We start from the raw sequence: 20751 nt of genomic DNA, 5'->3' as shown, positions 1-20751 counted from the left end.
GGCTGGTCCGCTTCAGGAGTCTGAGGTGCGGGAGGTTCCTCCGCCCCCTCCGCCCCCTCTGGACATCGGGGGAGCCCCGGCGTACTCAATTCGCTCCATACTGGATTCGAGGCACCGGGTGAGGGGCCTTCAGTATCTTGTGGAGTGGGAGGGGTACGGTCCAGAGGAGAGGTGCTGGGTTCCAGTCGAGGACGTGTTGGACCCGTCAATGCTGCAGGAGTTCCACCGTCTTCGTCCGGATCGCCCTGTGCCTCGCCCTCCGGGTTGTCCCCGAGGCCGGTGTCGGCGCGCTGCTGGAGCCGCGCGTCAGGGGGGGGGGGGGGTGCTGTCACAACTTCCACCGAAGTTGGTCCCTCTCCTAGTTTGGGCAGCGTTCGGTGGTCAACGTCACCGGCTGACGTCACCACTTTCATTTTCCATTGGTTTTGTCTGTATTTATTTATTGTTTTTGTTCACGGTGATTTGTATTATTAAACTGCACCGTTGTAACACAGTCTTTGCTCTCCTGCGCCTGACTTCTCTGTCGCCAGTACGCTCGCATTACAATTTCGCTCAAATTTTGTGGTAAATGTGTTTACTTCTCTGTTAGTGAGAATTTCTCCTTTGCCAAGATAATCAATCCACCTGACAGGTCTGGCATATCATGAAGCTGACTAAACGGCATGATCATTACACAGGTGCACCTTCTGCTGGGAACAATAAAAGGCCACTCTAAAATGTGCAGTTATCACACAACACAATGTCACAGATGTCGCAAGTTTTGAGGGAACGTGCAATAGGCATGCTGAATGCGGGAATGTGCACCAGAATGAATGTTCATTTCTCTACCATAAGTTGCCTCCAACATCGTTTTAGAGAATTTGGCAGTACTTCCAACTGGCCTCATAACCGCAAACCGCGTGTAACCACGCCAGCCCTGGACCTCCACATCCGGCTTCTTTACCTGTGGGATCATCTGAGATCAGCCACCAGGACAGCTGATGAAATTGTGGGTTTGCACAACCAAAGAATTTCTGAACAAACTGTCAAAAACCGTCTCAGGGAAGCTCATCTGTGTTCTCGTAGTCCTCACCAGGGTCTTGACCTGAGTACAGTTTGGCATCGTAACTGACTTCAGTGGGCAAATGCTCACATTCGATGGCCACTGGCATGCTGGAGAAGTGTGCTTTTCATAGATGAATCCTGGTTTCAACTGTACCGAGCAGATGGCAGCGCGTATGGCATCGAACACAATTGCATTTGATCTATGGCAATTTCAATGCACAGAGATAGTGTGACGAGATCCTGAGGCCCATTGTCGTGCCATTTATCCACCACCATCACCTCATGTTTCAGCATGATAATTCAAGACATCATGTTGCAAGAATCTGTACACAATTCCTGGAAGCTGAAAATGTCCAAGTTCTTCCATGGCCTGCATACTCACCAGATATGTCCCCCATTGAGAATATTTGGGATGCTCTGGATTGACGTGTACGACAGCGTGTTCCAGTTCCTGCCAATATCCAGAAACTTTGCACAGCCATTAAAGAGGAGTGGGACAACAATCCAGATACTGACTGCTTTTCTGATCCATGCCCCTAACTTTTTTTTAAAGGTATCTCTGACCAACAGATGCATAGCTGTATTCCCAGTCATGTAAAATCCATAGACGCGGGCTTAATTAATTAATTTAAATTGACTGATTTCCTTATATTAACTGTAACTCAGTAAAATCTTTTAAATTGTTGCATTTATATTTTTGTTCAGTGTAGATTTTACAGACCCTAGTGCCCTCAAACTCCACTCTGGTCTTCGAAGCCAGTTCCACTGCGATTTTTCATTGTTCACCTCTAATCAGGAGATCTGGATCTGGAACACCAGGCGTGTGCACAATGGCAGACTTACCATTTAGGCAGAAGATCATTTTTGTTTGTTAAAAAAAGATATATATACATATGCAGTGCCTTTGGAAAGTATTCAGACCCCTTGTCTTTTCCACGTTTTTGTTAGGTTACAGTCTTATTCTGAAATTGATTAAATCGTTTTTTCCCCTCATCAATCTACACACAACACTCCATAATGACAAAGCAAAAACTGAAATATTACATTTACATAAGTATTCAGACCCTTTACGAAGTACTTTGTTGGAGCACCTTTGGCAGTGATTACAGCCTTGAGTCTTCTTGGGTATGACACTACAAGCTTGGCACACCTGTATTTGGGGAGTTTCTCCCATTCTTCTCTGCAGATCCTCTCAAGCATTGTCAGGTTGGATGGGGAGTGTTGCGGCACAGCTATTTTCAGGTCTCTCCAAAGATGTTTGATCGGGTTGAAGTCCGGCCTCTGGCTGAGCCACTCAAGGACATTCAGAGACTTGTCCCGAAGCCACTCCAGCGTTGTCTTGGCTGTGTGCTTAGGGTCGTTGTCCTGTTGGAAGGTGAACCTTCGCCCCAGTCTGAGGTCCTGAGCGCTCTGTAGACGGTTTTCATCAACGATCTCTGTGTACTTTGCTCTGTTCATCTTTGCCTCGATCCAACTATTCTCCCAGTCCCTGCCGCTGAAAAACATCCCCACAGCATGATACTGCCACCACCTTGCTTCACTGTAGGGAAGGCGCCCGGTTTCCTCCAGATGTGACTCTTGGCAATAGGCCAGCGTTCAATCTTGGTTTCATCAGACCAGAGAATCTTGTTTCTCATGGTCTGGCAAACTCCAAGCGGTCTGTCATGTGCCTTTTACTGAGGAGTGGCTTCCGTCTGGCCACTCTACCATAAAGGCCTGATTGGTGGAGTGCTGCATAGATGGTTGTCCTTCTGGAAGGTTCTCCCACATTCACAGAGGAACTCTAGAGCTCTGTCAGAGTGACCATTGGGTTCTTGGTCACCTCTTTGACCAAGACCCTTTTCCCCCGATTGCTCAGTTTGGCCAGGCGGCCAGCTCTAGGAAGAGTCTTGGTGGTTCCGAGCTTCTTTCATTTAAGAATGATGGAAGCCACTGTGTTCCTGGGGACCTTCAATGCTACAGACATTTTTTGGTACCCTTCCCAGATCTGTGCCTCGACACAGTCCTGTCTCGGAGCTCTACGGACAATTCCTTCGACCTCATGGCTTGGTTTTTGCTCTGACATGCACTGTCAACTGTGTGACCTTATATCGACAGGTGTGTGCCTTTCCAAATCATGTCCAATCAATTGAATTTACCACTGGTGGACTCCAATCAAGTTGTAGAAACATCTCAAGGATGATCAATAGAAATAGGATGCACCTTTGCTCAATTTCAAGTCTCATAACAAAGGGTCGGAATACTTAAGTAAATAAGGTATTTCTGTTTTCTTTTTTTAATACATTTGCAAACATTTCAAAAAACTGTTTTTGCTTCGTCATTATGGTGTGCTATGTTTAGATTGCTGAGGATTTTTTTTATTTAATCAATTTTAGAATAAGGCTGTAACGTAACAAAATGTGGAAAAAGTCAAGGGGTCTGAATACTTTCCGAAGGCACTGTATACATACAGTACCAGTCAAAAGTTTGGACACACCTACTCATTCAAGGATTTTTCTCAATTTTTTATATTTTCTACATTGTAGAATAACAGTGAAGACATCAAAACTATGAAATAACACACATGGAATCGTGTAGTAACCAAGAAAGTGTCAAACAAATCATAATATATTTCATCTTTTAGATTTTTCAAAGTAGCCACCCTTTTCCTTGATGACAGCTTTGCACACTCTTGGCATTCTCTCAACCAGCTTCATGAGGAATGCTTTTCCAACAGTCTTGAAGGAGTTCCCACATACGCTGAGCACTTGTTTGCTGCTGGTCGGGTGAATGTGGAGGCCACGTCATCTGATGCAGCACTCCATCACTCTCCTTCTTGGTCAAATAGCGCTTACACAACCTGGAGGTGTGTTTTGGGTCATTGTCCTGTTGAAAAACATATGATAGTCCGACTAAGCGCATACCAGATGGGATGGCGTATCGCTGCAGAATGCTGTGGTAGCCATGCTGGTTAAGTGTGCCTTGAATTCTAAATAAATCACTGACAGTGTCACCAGCAAAGCACCCCTACACCATCACACCTCCTCCTCTATGCTTCACGGTGAGAACCACACATGCGGTGATCATCCATTCACCTACTCTGCATCTCACAAAGACACGGCGGTTGGAGCCAAAAATATCAAATTCGGACTCTACAGATCAAAGGACAGATTTCCACCGGTCTAATGTCCATTGCTCGTGTTTATTGGCTCAAGCAAGTCTCTTCTTCTAATTGGTGTCCTTTAGCAGTGGTTTCTTTGTAGAAATTCCACCATGAAGGCCTGATTCACACAGTCTCCTCTGAGCAATGGACATTAGACCTGTGGAAATCTGTCCTTTGGTCTGTCTGCCGTGTCTTTGTGAGATGCAGAGTAGGTGAACGGATGATCTCCACATATGTGGTTCACACCGTGAAGCATGGAGGAGGAGGTGTGATGGTGTGGGTGTGCTTTGCTGGTGATTTATTTGGAATATCTGCGTCTCAATCCACTGCATCCGCCGATGTCGGCCTTCTGCATCTGCGATGGAAGGTGGCAGAGCAACAGCAATGTATGTCAGACCTGGAGACATCTCGAAAATCGGCCTGGTCATGAAAACGTCCGTAGCATCTCCTCTATGGAAAAATGTTGTCTACGACCCCAACATGTCTCACAGGACTCGTCTGAAGGTAACCCGGTACCGGGCTGAAAAATGTATAGAACTGAATAGGGCATTTCTATGTCAAAGGTATACATGTCGTTCCATGGTAAAAACATATATATATTTTTTTAGCTTTCTTATACTTCCTTTTGATAAAAAGATTTACTCTCAGTTTTTCCAAGTATGAAACGGTTATTCAATGCATTTCTATGGGCCAATAGGCCCAAGGCCAAATTCAATGTTTCATCAAATCATTTTTTAAAACATATTTATTTTATACCTACCTGTGGTCCTCAAATTCAAAATCAAAAAGCTACATTTTTCTTGGTATGACCATCTTAAAACAATTCCATATGTTAGGTTAGTACTAGTCTCGCGTTGGCATACCTCCAAAGTCACATGCTGTCACTCCTCTCTTGAATGGCAAAACCGGTTTGAATGGTCCGCTGGCTCCCAGCAGCAAGATTTTGATTGGATGATGCGGTCAAAGTAGTGGAATGGGGTAGTGGGTTTTAGGTTAGTTGGAAGTTGGAGTGTAAGGTTAGTTGGAAGTTTTTTTATATTTATTTTTTCTCACCTTTTCCCATTTTGTGTCACAAAGTATAATGGATATATATAATAGTCAAATTGGGGGGGTTAATTTCCAAAGAAGAAGAAGAATGATGCCTGTTGTTGCTATGTCCATCACTGTTTTCAGACCAGGAAGGACACATGTTACCTTAAGCTAGTTTGCAACATTGCAGAAAAAAAATAATTCTGTTTTGTCAGAAGTGTGCTCTACAGACAAAATCGATGGGGTTTTAATCTATGATTTCCCTGCCATCCTCAACATAGATTAAAATAATCCTCAAACACTGTTGCAGACTGGCCTCTGATTGGGGCCTCCAAATCACTAAGTGCGCCCCTGTGTGTACAATTAATTATCAGGTAGAACAGACAACCAGCAGGCTCCGGACCTCGAGGGTAGGAGTTGAATACCCCTGCCCAAGTGAGTAATCCCAACCCCACTTTTACTTTGGCACCTAGAATAGTGGACTTTTATTGTGAAAAATTCCGAAACGCCGTGCCCCGGAACTACTTTTTAGTGTTAATGACGAGACGCTAGCATTTTCCATTCGTAGGTGAACGGACGCTAACAGCAAAGTGTATTTTTTTTAATTAGCTTAGCTAATTATAATTTTAACAGAAGTAACCCTGTTGTAGCAGTGAATGGCCATATAGCGTCGAATAGTGAATATTAGCCACATCTACCCGGTCTTTGAGAGGATAACCTTCCTGTCATGTTTGGGAGAGAGGCGGAGGTCAGGCGCGCGGGCTGTCAACAATGTCCAGCTGAAAAAACGCTACTGGGTCCCCAACTTTCTCGTAAGTCATAGTCCTGGTAACGACATTGAATGACGTCTAGTAACATAGCTAGCCAACTTGCTTAATATGTTAGCTACCTATGCTGTTTGTAACAGATGTCAATTTTGTGGGGCGACCCAGTCGCACAGAAATGGCTATCTACGCATGTCACTGTCAACTGCAATTCCGTAACGCTAGCTAACTTGTAGCTAGCTACTGGTATGCTGGACACATTAACATGTGTGCGTTTTTTTCAGATAAAAACTAGTTCATTGCATCCACCATGGAGCCCAGTTTCATAATATTACCATATTCTTGAGTCAGGCAGCTTCAAAATGCAGGTGATATCTGTGGGGGAGCCAGCGGAAAATACAGAGCGAAGGGGTTGGTAATGTTCTCTAGTTGCACCTTGATTGGCTCAGTGTTCTGTCACTCAATGGGGACACTACTTCACTGCCAAATCTAAGGGTAGAGATCGAAAATTCAAGTCCCTTGGGTGCTGCCATAGAGTTGTATTAGAAGTGCCCATCCAAGAAGGCTCAAGGTCATTGGCCACAGATATAACGTGATTTGACGCCATTTTATCTACAGTAGCTTTGATTAGACTGGTCTGAGGCACTGCATCTCAGTGCAAGAGGCGTCACTACAGTCTCTGGTTCGAATCCAGGCTGTATCACATCCGGCTGTGATTGGGAGTCCCATAGGGCGGCGCAGAGTTAGCCCAGCGTCATCCGGGTTTGGCCGGGGTAGGCCGTCATTGTAAATAAGAATTTGTTCTTAACTGACTTGCCTAGTTAAATAAAGGTTACACACCACACTGACCCAAAAGTAATTTTGTTGGTGTTTACGTATGTCCCCATTACCAGTAAAACATAATCAAAACCTATTTATTTCACTTACTTGCTGTTTCGTTGTTCAGTCGTTTCATTCTCATCCAGGATTTCTATGGAATGCTGTTTGGGTCAGGACCTGAATATGACTGCACGTCACATAATAATTTAACATGTTCATTATTTTTTACATAGTTATTACACATTGATTACATTCACTCGTATTTCATATGTCACAACGATTCATCGATATGTATGCTATGATGCTGGTGAAGTTGTCTCGCACACCTACAGTGCTGGTCATAAAAAAAAGCTAGCTAGCTCATGGATGCAAACAATGTTCTTCCCCAAAAACATAGCAAAACGACATCTGTTTCAGTAGCTAGCTATAGTTAGAAAGTATGTGACATCATCTAAAATAACCCTAATTTATAAGACGGTTCTTATTTGATTAATGGTGGTCGGACCCATCTATGTGAAGCTAGCCACAATAGTGGACTATGTGGTTAGATTTCAAAATAAAGTATGTCATTGACAGTGATGTAAATGAATACAAATAGTAGAATTATGCCATAATTGAATAGATCATGCTAAACGAGGTTGGAATGTTGTTTATATAAAATCAAAAGACAATTTGTTAATTTGACAAAAATCTGTTGAAATCAGTCTGGATGTATTATACTTTAAAATTGCATTGGGGGCATACTTATTTCACTGTAAAGCCTTACCTATGGATTGTGGATCAATGACATGGGGTATCAAGTCTACTCAGTGACACCCAGAGAACATTAGCATCGTAGCTCTTATTGCGGGACTCTGAAACAACTGTGAATTGAGCCACATTTATTGTCAACCTATGTGTATTGAACACTATTCCTGAGGAAAAACAATACTGCGTGGATGTTTTGGAGTCTGGTAACTCTGAGGACGTTGGGAAAAAATTGCTTGGGTATTGAGTAGACCCATTTCATTGATCCCCAATCCTTAGGTAAAGCTGTACAGTGCAATATGAATCTCAATACACACACTAAGCTGACTGGGGAGGGGATTTCAAACAGTCACAGTCTGGCGATAAGAGCTACAACTCTAATATTTGCGTAAACTCTTCACAGTTGTGTTCTGTTATTGTTACCGAGTAGACTGATATTCCATTGCTTCACATTCCAACCTTGTTCAACATTATCTAGTCTAAATATGGCAAGATTCAACCAATTGTAACATTCTGCATCACTTTCAAAGAGGTACTTTTGATTTGAAGTCCAACCGCAAATTCCATTATTGTGCTTAATCCTTATTGTGGCTAGCTTCACAACACATAACCCTGTCTGGTCTAGCTTCACTAGCCAGATGAAGCTAGCTGGCTGCTTATAATGTCAGTTTTGGGCAACAGAGTTACGTAGCTGGCTAGCTATTTATTTTCATGAACTGAAGTTCAATTTCAATAGGCAAACAACAAGTGGCTACCAAGCTAATACTTACTCACAAGGATTCCTAAATCATTGCTAAGAATAATTCAAATTACTGCAGTTTCTACTGGTCATTGTTTTCAGGCTGGTTGTACTGGTGTTAGCTAGGTACCAAGCCAAAGCTAGCTAGCTACCCCAGAAGTTGCGGTCGAACAAATAATGCTTTATTACCAACACGTTATTGTAAACACATCGTTCGTGACTGGTGTTTGCAGACATTTTGTACAACTTTGACAGTGCTACTGATAGTAGTGGTGGCGCTTGGCTTGCACGTACAAATTCAGACACAACATTCTGTAATAGAACTGTGTTGTTTGACGTGTCAAATTAAAAGCTTATTTAATGCGTGAAATAGTGTTATTTGGCGTGTATCTTTTTTGACACGCAAAGACCCAAACGGCGATCCATAGTATGTTGTGATGCTAATAGCAGTGACGCTATTACTGTGTAACTCCTGTAGGGCAACATCTGAAAAATAGCTCACTTGGTAGTGTGTACCGGTGCTCCACCAGTCGCGAAAGCCCACATCACCCACAGAGAATGGTTTATTGTCAAGGGCAATGAATTCCATTATCTTGGCGTTAATGGATTTTGCCTTTGAGTTGTCTCGCTGAAATTTCCTTACTCTTTCAAATGACTGCTAGACTTGTTGACTGCTCGATCCACACAGCAGACATTATGGGCTAGGTTAGGAATGCTGTGTTGCACGTGTAGCGCAAAATTTTACGTGGCGTCATTACGTCATTTAGGTATGCATGTCAGCGTTGACATCGGTTTTGCACATCGGCATTACACTAGACATCGGGCCAATACCGATGTTGGCATTTATTGCTAATGTTGTCCGTTTCCGATATGTTCACCAATTATATTGTGCATCCCTAGAACAAATTCTTATTTCCAATGACGGCCTACCCTGGCCTAACCCGGATGAAGCTGGACCAATTGTGCGCCACCCTATGGGACTCCCGATCATGGCCGGTTATGATACAGCCTGGGATCACTAGCCTGCTATTCAGTGGAGTGGCTGTGTGGTCCCAATTCTGGGTTTAAGGGTCTCTTTTCCAAGCTTAAAATGATTAATATTCAACATTGGCCATGCTGTCAATCCAGCATGATTTCTGCCGCACTCAAAATAACTAACTCGGAACTGGGATCTTTTATTTCAGCTTATGAAACATAGGACCAACACTTTACATGTTGTGTTTTATATTTTTGTTCAGTATAAAATAGCCTCCAACACTCTACTCAACAAACTGGATGCAGTCTATCACAGTGCCATTTGTTTTGTCACCAAAGCCCCATACACTACCCACCATTGCGACCTGTACGCTCTCGTTGGTTGGCCCTCGCTTCATAACCTGTAGCCAGTGGGTTTCGTGACGAATATCTACATGTTTCTGCTAGGTAAAGCCCTGCCTTATCTCAGGTCACTGGTCACCATAGCAGCACCCACTCGTAGCACGTGCTCCAGCAGGTATATCTCACTGGTCACCCCCAAAGCCAATTCCTCCTTTGGTCGTCTTTCCTTCCAGTTCTCTGCTGCAAATGACTGGAACGAACTGCAACAATCTCTGAAGCTGGAGACTCATATCTCCCTCACTAGCTTTAAGCACTAGCTGTCAGAGCAGCTCACAGATCACTGCACCTGTACATAGCCCATCTGTAATATAGCCCATCCAACTACCTCATCCCCATACTGTATTTATTTATTTATTTATCTTGCTCCTTTGCACCCCAGTATCTCTACTTGCACATTCATCTTCTGCGCATCTACCATTCCAGTGTTTAATTGCTATATTGCAATTAATTCGCCACCATGGCCTATTTATTGCCTTAACTCACCTCATTTGCACTCACTGTATATAGACTTTTTGTTTTCTTTTGTTCTACTGTATTATTGACTGTATGTTTTGTTTATTCCATGTGTAACTCTGTGTTGTTGTATGTGTCGAATTGCTATGCTTTATCTTGGCCAGGTTGCAGTTGCAAATGAGAACTTGTTCTCAACTAGCCTACCTGGTTAAATAAAGGTAAAATAAAAAAAATTAAGCCTAATATCGCGTAAGCTGTTTTTAGCATTTGAGTGCTGAAGGTGCCGCACAGATGTGCAAGATCATGAACAGGCCAACTACCTTGCGTTTCTCAGCACGTGAAGCTGGGCGCCGTGCCTGAGCGAAGCTGGGCTGCTGATATTGCCTGGTGGTTGTTAGGCATGCAAAATGACTTGTAGATCAATATGTCACCGTTACATGCTTAGTTCGATACTGAAGGAGAGGACACATCAGTTGTCACTTGACATTAGGTATTTTTGGAAGGTAGAAGGAAAGTAATATGAGCAAAACAATTCATAACGTTTGAACCTGTTGATGCATGCTACATTTAGATCGATTTTGGGCTCTGTGGACCGATGCAGTCACATCTTAAACATTTTAATCGGGGACCGATGTGTATAGGTGAATCGTTACATCTCTAGCGTATACCAAGCTTTTTATTTTCAAGTCTTTTACCTTTAATTCAGCTCGTTGCGACCCTGCGGAAATAACTTTAAAGTTGACGACGACCACAAAATATAAAGTTCTCAAAAGTTGTTACGTGAAACTTGTACTGCTGTCAACAGAGCTTGGTCCCTATTATCGGATGTATTAGGTTAAGGAATCCAAACTTTTGGATATTATCTTAATGATATGTTAGACATAGACCCCACTGAATAATTCACAACATTAATAATCATATTTGTCTTGGTAAAATGTTTATAACATAAGGAAGTGATATGTCATCACCAAAGCGCCTTTTCACCCATTCTGAGCGGAGTGGGTGGACACCCTACTTATCGGTCTTTAAGGGTGGGTAGCATAAACTTAACTACATGTACAGGATTTCTTATAAGCGTCCGGATTGGTGTCCCGCTCTTTGAAAGCGGCAGCTCTAGCCTTTAGCTCGTTGCGGATGTTGCCTGTAATCCATGGCTTCTGGTTGGGATATGTACATACAGTCACTGAGGGGATGACGTCATCGATGCACTTATTGATGAAGCCGATGACTGATGAATCCCGGGAACATATTCCAGTCTGTGCTAGCAAAACAGTCCTGTTGTGTAGCATCCACGTCATCTGACCACTTCCGTATTGTGAGAGTCACTGGTACTTCCTGCTTTAGTTTTAGCTTGTGAGCAGGAATCGGTAGGATAGAATTATGGTTAGATTTGCACAATGGAGGTCGGGGGAGAGCTTTGTATGCATATCTATGTGTGGAGTAAAGGTGGTCTATTTTTTATTTATTTTTATTTTTTCCCCTCTGGTTGAACATGTGACATGCTGGTAAAACTGATTTAAGTTTGCCTGCATTAAAGGCCACTAGGAGCGCCGCTTCTGGATGAGCATTTTGTTGTTTGCTTATGGCCTTATAGAGTTGGTTGAGTGCGGTCTTAGTGCCAGCATCGGTCTGTGGTGGTAAGTAGACGGCTACAAATAATATAAATAGTGTGGTCTACACCTTATCGTAAGGTACTCTACCTCAGGTGAGCAATACTTCGAGACTTCTTTAATCCTCACTTTTCCATTTTTCGAGTTATTCCTACTCTTTAACTGTCAGCAACCGATGTTACCTGACCACGTGCCCATGTCAGGGCCAAACAGGACTGTCAGCATTCTTAGTAGCACAACTGCAGTGTGACCTTAGGTTTGTTAGCTCATTAATTAATTCATCTTTTATCATGGTGTGATGAATACAGGTAAACGGTACATGTGTTGGCATTATATTAATGGAAGAAATGGAGACCCGTGCACTGTTGAAAAAAAAGAATAAATCCAAAACTGAGACTTGAATGCAAAATAAAGATGTTTATTAAAACATCATGGTGCCCATCATAAATGAAAGGTGAGGTGTAAATGAAAGGTGTAAACACTTCTTCAACAGTGTGCGGGTCTCCATCTCTTCCAGTATTCTTATTTTGACTCCTACTCACCTGGAACAGACACTTCAGTAATAAGGATCTTAAGAGTGCAGACGTCCTCTTATTTAGGCTTTATAATAATGAAATGATTTACCTTTTAATTCTTGCATCTGCAGGTTAAGACAAAGCTGAATCATGCCAGGGAAGCTGAAAGCTAAGATCGTGGCAGGGCGCCACCTACCGGTCATGGACAGAGCCAGCGACCTCACTGATGCCTTTGTAGAGGTGAGCAACCTGAAAAAACATCAGGTCAACGTAACCCTACAACCATTTCAACACGTACAGTATATACTGTGTTCATGTGCTGTAGTCCTAACCTTGCGGTTTTCTTCATTGATGTTCTTACAGGTCAAGTTTGGCAACACAACTTTCAAAACAGATGTCTTCCCAAAGTCACTTAATCCACAGTGGAACTCAGAGTGGTTCAAATTTGAGGTAAAATGTCTGGATATGTCTTCTTGACTTATTTCTCTGTGAAATTAGTTGCAGGAGGTATTTGTGAATGGCATTGGATTACAGTGTAAATATGCTACAGTCAACATGATAGTCCTGTATCCTTGTTTCCTCAACTTTGTCACCCTTCCTGTAGGTGGATGATGAGGACTTGCAGGATGAGCCGTTACAAATCACAGTGTTGGACCATGACACTTACAGTGCCAACGATGCAATAGGGAAGGTCTACATTGACATCGACCCTCTGCTCTCCTGCGAGGCTGCTACTGTCATCTCTGGATGGTTCCCCATCTACGACACTATACACGGTGCGTTTTTTATAGGTCATTCTATTTAATTTCAATCACTTTTTGACTAACCCCTTTTGATTTGTATGAAACTTTCAATATATATTTGCCCATGGTCAGAAAGTGACGTTTTGCACCTCATTACCAAAACATTCAGAAGATGGAGTTGCTCTAAGTTGACCCATTTTGCAAACCATACCATGAGACATCCAGTTCTTCATCACTGGAACATTTTTACGGATGAGTTTGATATAATTTAAAAGCGTATACATTTTTTTTTTATAAAGCTTATATGGAAAGTTTCGTTCAAATCAAAAGTCAAAAAGTGATCACAGTCAAATGGAACGATCTTGTAGAATTCCCTATCTACCATGCTATACACTGAGTCTGTTATATAGTTCCCCATCTGACACTAATGATGTCAGTCATATACTTCCCCATCAAAAGGTGCATGGCCACAGTGGGACTTGTTAGATATAGAGCCAGACCTCTAAAGGAACACACAGTGTTCTCTGTGTAACAGCCTGTAAATGCATGTTGTTGCTTTCTGCTGTAAAAAAACTGCCTTACTAAAAGCTGTTCTTTAACTGTGTCCGTTGGTCATGATGATGTAGTTCCTGGTGTCAGAGGGGACAGTAACGTGTTATTGAAGAGTTGGGGTTTCTAGGGTTAGGTGCTGTTTCTGACTGGTAGTAATGTTTCTGTTGATCTCCTCTCTTGCAGGTATCAGAGGGGAGATTAATGTTCTGGTGAAGGTGGACCTCTTCAGTGACTTGAACCGCTTCAGACAGTCCTCCTGTGGTGTTAAATTCTTCTGCAGTGAGTCTGGTTCGCTATGGGGCTGTACTAATGTAGAGATGAGGTCTAGTCACAAGAAATTACGATAATGTGTGTGTTTATGCACGTCTCTGTGTGTTAGCAACATCCATCCCGAGGTGTTACCGCGTGGCGCTGGTCCATGGCTTTGTTGAGGAGCTGGTGGTGAACGAGGACCCAGAGTACCAGTGGATTGACCGCATCAGAACCCCCAGAGCTTCTAACGAGGCCCGACAGAGACTCATCTCTCTCATGTCTGGTACGTAACACCACTATCAAACACTCTATATATACACTCCCCTATGTTTTTATTTGTTCAGTGAAGCTAAAATGTTTAATTGGTCTCTATACTCTAGCATTTTGGAAATGAGATCAAATGTTTTATGAGGCGACAGTACAGGAATGTCACCTTTTTTATTTGAGGATATTTTCGTGTCTTCAGAAAGTATTCATACCCCTTGACTTATTCCACATTTTGTTGTGTTACAGCCTGAATTCAAAATTGATTAAATGTATATTTTCTCACCCATCTACACATAATACCCCACAATGACCATGTGAAAACATGTTTTTAGAACTTTTTGCTAATTTATCGAAAATCCTATATCCTGTTTCAATTGATCATCCTTGAGATGTTTCTACAACTTGATTGGAGTCCACCTGTGGTAAATTCAATTGATTGGACATGATTTGGAAAGGCACACATCTTCCAGAAGGACAACAATCTCTGCAGCACTCCACCAATCAGGCCTTTGTCGTAGAGTGGCCAGACGGAAGCCACTCCTCATTAAAATGCACATGACGGCCTGCTTGGAGTTTGCCAAAAGGCACCTAAAGGATTCTCTGGTCTGATGAAACAAAGGTTGAACTCTTTGGCCTGAATGCCAAGCGTCAAGTCTGGAGGAAACCTGGCACCATCACTACGGTGAAGCATGGTGGTGGCAGCATCATGCTGTGGGGATGTTTTTCAGCGTCAGGGACTGGGAGACTAGTCAGGATCCAGGGAAAGATGAATGGAGCAATGTACAGAGAGATCCTTGATGAAAACCTGCTCCAGAGTGCTCAGGACCTCAGCCTGGGGCAAATGTTCACCTTCCAATAGGACAACGATTGTAAGCACACAGCCAAGACAACGCAGGAGTGGCTTCGGGACAAGTCTCTGAATGTTCTTGAGAGGCCCAGCCAGAGCCCGGACTTGAACCTGATCGAACATCTCTGGAGAGACCTGAAGGACAGCCGTGCAGCGACACTCCCCATCCAACCTGACAGAGGTTGAGAGGATTTGCACAGAAGAATGGGAGAAACTCCCCAAATACAAGTGTGCCAAGCTTGTAGTGTCATACCCAAGAAGATTTGAGGCTGAAATCGCTGCCAAAGGTGCTTCAACAAAGTACTGAGTAAAGGGTCTGAATACTTATGTAAATGTGATATTTTATTTTAAACACATTTCTACACATTGCTTCATCATTATGGGGTATTTTGTGTAGATTGATGAGGGGGGGAAAACAATTTAATCCATTGTAGAATAAGGCTAACAAAATTAGGAATAAGTCAAGTGGTCTCAATACTTTCCAAATGCACTGTACGTCTCTTGTCTGAGCTGTTGAATTGCAACTCCACTTTGTCCCTGTTCTGTTGTTTTGCCTGTTTGATTGCCTTATGGAGGGCATAGCTGGACTGTTTGTACTCTTCCATGTTCTCAGTCACCTTGCCGTGGTTAAATGCTGTGGTTTGCACTTTAAGTTTTGATGAACTCAGGCACCGAGTCTCTGTATACGTAAATACTATTCTGAGGCAACCCGGAACATATCCCAGTTCACTTTGTTTTGATAATTTTGAAGCATATATTTTGATTGGATAGACCAACATTGAACAATACTTATCACGGGTACTTCCTGTTTAAATTTCTGCTTATAGGAAGGGAGGAGCAGAATGGAGGCGGGCCTTGTAGCCGACCCGGAAGGGGCAGTAGCAATGGTCAAGAGTGCTCGATGAGCGGGTAGCACAGGAGATCTGTTGATAAAATTTCCGTAGCGTTTTCTCAGATTTCCTTTATTAAGTCCCCAGCTACAATAAATATGGCCTCAGGATATACGGTTTCCAATTTTCACATAGACCAGTGTAGATCCTTGAGCGCCGTCGTGGTGTCAGCTTGGGGGGGAAAATACACTGCCGTGACGATGACTGAAGATGATTCTCTTGGGAGGTAACGCGGTTGGCATTTGATGGTGGGGTATTCCAGATCTGGATAACAAAAGGACTTGAGTTCCTGTACGGTACCACAGTCACACCATGAGTAGTTAACCTCTCCTGGGTATGTGGGACGAAATCGTCCCACCTAGTCAACAGCCAGTGGAATCGAGTGGCGCGATATTGAAATACCTTAGAAATGCTATTACTTCAATTTCTCAAACATATGACTATTTTACACCATTTTAAAGACAAGACTCTCGTTAATCTAACCACATTGTCCGATTTCAAAAAGGCTTTACAATGAAAGCAAAACATTAGATTATGTCAGGAGAGTACCCAGCCAGAAATAATCACACACCCATTTTTCAAGCTAGCATATAATGTCACAAAAACCCAAACCACAGCTAAATGCAGCACTAACCTTTGATGATCTTCATCAGATGACACTCCTAGGACATTATGTTATACAATACATGCATGTTTTGTTCAATCAAGTTCATATTTATATCAAAAACCAGCTTTTTACATTAGCATGTGACGTTCAGAACTAGCAAACATACCGAAAACTTCCGGTGAATTTACAAAGTTACTCACGATAAACGTTCACAAAAAACATAACAATTATTTTAAGAATTATAGATACAGAACTCCTTTATGCAATCGCGGTGTCAGATTTTGAAATAGCTTTTTGGCAAAAGCACATTTTGCAATATTCTGAGTAGATAGCTCGCCATCACGGGCTAGCTAATTTGACACCCACCAAATTTGGCGTTCACTAAACTCAGAATTACTATAAGAAAAATTGGATTACCTTTGCTGTTCTTCGTCAGAATGCACTCCCAGGACTTCTACTTCATCCACAAATGTTGTTTTGGTTGAAAATAATCCATAGTAATGTTCACATATCCTCTGTTTTGTTCTTGCGTTCAAGACACTATCCGAAGGGTAACGAAGGGTGACGCGCGGACGCGTATCGTGACCAAAAAATGCAAAATATTCCATTACCGTACTTCGAAGCATGTCAAACGCTGTTTAAAATCAATTTTTATGCGATTTTTCTCGTAAAATAGCGATAATATTCCGACCGGGAGACGTCTTTTTCGTTCAAAGACTGAAAATGTAAAATGGCCTCTTCACGTGCACGCAAGCGCCCGTCTCATTGTTCTCAGATCGACCACTATCCAAATGCGCTACTGTTTTTCAGCCAGGGGCTGCAAAGTCATCATTCAACGTTCTGGCGCCTTCTGAGAGCCTATGGGAGCCTTAGAAAGTGTCACGTTACAGCAGAGATCCTCTGTTTTCGATAAAGTGGGTGTAGAAGGCCAAGAAATGGTCAGAGAGGGCACTTCCTGTACAGAATCTTCTCAGGTTTTGGCCTGCCATATGAGTTCTGTTATACTCACAGACACCATTCAAACAGTTTTAGAAACTTTAGGGTGTTTTCTATCCACCAAGTTTGGCACTCACCAAACTCAGATTTACTATAAGAAAAATTGGATTACCTTTGCTGTTCTTCGTCAGAATGCACTCCCAGGACTTCTACTTCAACACCCAGTGTTGTTTTGGTTCCAAATAATCCATAGTTATATCCAAATAGTTGCGTTTTGTTCTTGCGTTCAAGACACTATCCGAAGGGTGACGCGCGTATCGTGACAAAAAAAATCAAAATATTCCGTTACCGTACTCCGAAGCATGTCAAACGCTGTTTAAAAGCAATTTTTATGCGATTTTTCTTGTAAAATGGCGATAATATTCCAACCGGGAGACGTTGTATCCGTTCAAATACTGAAAGAAGAAAAATGGAGTCGTCACATGCACGCGCGCCCCAGTGTCATTGTTCTCAGAACAACCACTTTCCAAAACCCCTACTGTTTTTCGCCCAGGGACTGCAGAGTTATCATTCCACGTTCTGGCGCCTTCTGAGAGCCTATGGGAGCCTTTGAAAATGTCACGTTACAGCAGAGATCCTATATTTTCGATAAAGAGGCTACAGAAGGCCAAGAAATGGTCAGACAGGGCACTTCCCATATAGAATCTTCTCAGGTTTTGGCCTGCCATATGAGTTCTGTTATACTCAGACACCATTCAAACAGTTTTAGAAACTTTAGGGTTTTAGGGTTTTCTATCCAAATCAAATAATTATATGCATATTCTAGTTTCTGGGCAGGAGTAATAACCAGATTAAATTGGGTACGTTTTTTTATCCGGCCGTGAAAATACTGCCCCCTATCCTAAACAGGTTAACTTCTTTCTGTCTGTATGATGTACGGAGAACCCCACTGGCTGAATGGACAGGGACAGCATATCCGGAGAGAGCCATGATTCCGTGAAAGAGAATGTTATAGGGTTGGGCCGATATCCTGATAGTATGATTATCATACCATTGCTGTACTATACCGTGGTATACGGTATTACCGAAGGGGTGCTTTTAAAAAAAAAAAAAATGTACACATTAAACAATTTAAGCAACAGGGATCTTGATCCAGGAGGGGATTTAATGTATCTGCTGTAACCAAGAAGCATGATCTTGAAATCTAGCCACTTGGCAAGCAAATTAAATGCACAGATGGAGCCCTGAGCAAGATATAATTTATTTTACACATTTTAGATTTCTTATAATTATACTTAACTTATTGCTAGCTATAAGCAATGGTGTAGCACGCACCCCCAGCTCCCGTGAGGCGGGGGTGCCCCCAACCCCTCATACCATCGGTATTTCGAAATACCCCTTTATACGGTATAAACGGTATATTGCTCAAGCCTAGTATGTTAGTCCCTGATATCTCTCTGGAAGGAGATCCTCTCCCTGAGTTAGTCTACTTTATTGTCCAGGGACTGAACATTAGCGAGTGATATACTCAGAATCGGTGGATAATATGCACGCCTCCTGAGTAGGACGAAAAGCCCACTCTTTATTCCTCTTCTCCATCGACGGCGTCTTGGAGCAGCCCCAGTGATGAGTGGACTCCTTGGGGGGGGGTGTGAGCGAGCACGCCCCCATCCATATTGACAGGGCTGCAGTGGAGCGGGTCAAGAGCTTCAAGTTCCTCGGTGTCCAAATCACTAAGGACTTAAAATGGTCCACACACACAGTCGTGAAGAAGGAGCGACAGTGCCTCTTCCCCCTCAGGAGGTTGAAAATGTTTGGCTTGGGCCCTCATATCCTCAAACTGTTATACAGCTGCACCATTGAGAGCATCTTGATTGGCTGGATCACTACTTGTTATGGCAACTGCACCACCCTCGATCGCATGGCTCTACAGAGGGTGTTGCGGACAGCCCAGTACGTCACTGGGGCCGAGTTCCCTGCCATCCAGGACCTCTATATCAAGCGGTGTGAAAGGAAGGCCTGGAAAAACGACTCCAGCCACCAAAGTTATAGACTGTTACTCTGCTTCCGCAAGGCAAGCGGTACCGGTGGATCAAGTCTGACACCCAACAGGCTCCTGAACAGCTTCTATCCCCAAGCCATAAGACTGCTAAAACGTTAACGAAATGGCTACACTGATTATTGGAGTTGACCCTTGTGTGTTAGTGTCTCTATGCAAACTCACATGACTCTACACTCACTCGCGCATATACGCATGCGCACACACACACACACTCCTGATGCTTATGCATACACATTTATACTGACTCTACACACACACACACACTCACGTTCAATCATCATATACACTGCTGCTACTCTGTTTATCATATGTCCTGATGCTTAGTCACCTTACCCCTATACATACTACATCAAAACCCAGGGAACATTCAAGGCCGTTATGAAGGCTACAACCTTCAGACTGTTGTAACGGATATTGCAGGTGCACAAGCAGGACACAGTCCCTACACATTGCATTGGAGCAAAAACAATCTGCGTTTTGTGTGATGATGTAGGCTGATCTTTGTAGTTACTGCCGTATTATATCCATTAGTCACAGTTGCTGAAAAAGAACACTACTACTTTGACTGCCTGTCTGCATCCTGCTTAGCCAATGTTTGCAATGATGAATAAAAAATAACATTAAATCCCTAAATAGACTGCGTGTCTATCTTTCTTGTGTTTGATATGCTGTCTAGATAGCTGCATGTAACTCCCCACTTGAGTTTTGCATTGAGGCAAAAAACTATCTGCGAGTTTGTACAAACATGTTCATATTTTTTGTGTACAACATGTAGCCTAACTCCCCTCCTGAAAAAGGACCATGGAATCGCACTTATGCTTAATAGCCTCCTGAGGCATGGAAGTTTGAAGGCTACACCAGACAAAGGCTTTCATTGCCGATCAAGGACAGGGAAGCGGCGTCGGAGCACTGAGCAGCAGCAACGTAAAATAAATCCTGTGCAAGAACAGAAATCTCTGTATCCTTAGCCACGGCAAATCAGGTTTCCAGAAAATCCAGAACCTCAGCCACTCCATTAAATTAAACCTCTTCTTCTGTGTATGTGTGTAGGTGAGCTGCAGAGGAAGATAGGTCTGAAAGTATTGGAGATGGGTGGTAATGCGGTGGTGGGGTACCTGCAGTGTTTTGATCTGGAGGGAGAGTCAGGTCTGGTGGTCCGAGCCATCGGCACCGCCTGCACTCTGGACAAACTCAGCCCTGGGACGGCTCCCAACACCACCACACACACCAACACACACACACTCCCCAACACCGCCCCCGCATCCAATGCCTGCAACTCGCCTTCCAAGGACAGCAAAGAGTGAGTATTGAATAATCGCATGAGCATGGAGTCTGTGTGTGCATGCGAGAGAGGGA

The 20751-nt window shown here is 43.1% G+C and overlaps 1 protein-coding gene across 8 annotated transcripts in view; it reads left to right on the top strand.

Annotated features, from left to right (window-relative positions):
• The first annotated feature begins 5731 nt into the window (after positions 1–5731).
• The window catches only part of LOC106573427 (C2 domain-containing protein 5), a 63988-nt gene continuing 48968 nt past the window's right edge, over positions 5732–20751 (top strand). For 7 of the 8 annotated variants that reach the window (XM_082962627.1, XM_082962624.1, XM_082962629.1 and 4 more), the window contains exons 1-7: positions 5732–6027; positions 12371–12479; positions 12603–12689; positions 12844–13015; positions 13718–13813; positions 13914–14069; positions 20446–20695. In XM_082962627.1, coding sequence (XP_082818753.1) covers positions 12390–12479; positions 12603–12689; positions 12844–13015; positions 13718–13813; positions 13914–14069; positions 20446–20695 — 851 coding nt within the window. In that variant the 5' untranslated portion in view covers positions 5732–6027; positions 12371–12389. The remainder of the gene's footprint in view (positions 6028–12370; positions 12480–12602; positions 12690–12843; positions 13016–13717; positions 13814–13913; positions 14070–20445; positions 20696–20751) is intronic. The other variant, XM_014148474.3, reaches the window with a different exon arrangement.

The sequence above is a fragment of the Salmo salar genome, chromosome 16, assembly GCF_965601325.2.
Source record: "Salmo salar chromosome 16, fSalSal1, whole genome shotgun sequence".
Classification (NCBI taxonomy): domain Eukaryota; kingdom Metazoa; phylum Chordata; class Actinopteri; order Salmoniformes; family Salmonidae; genus Salmo; species Salmo salar.
Note: the sequence above shows the minus strand (reverse complement) of the source record. Positions and strands in the feature narration are given on the sequence as shown.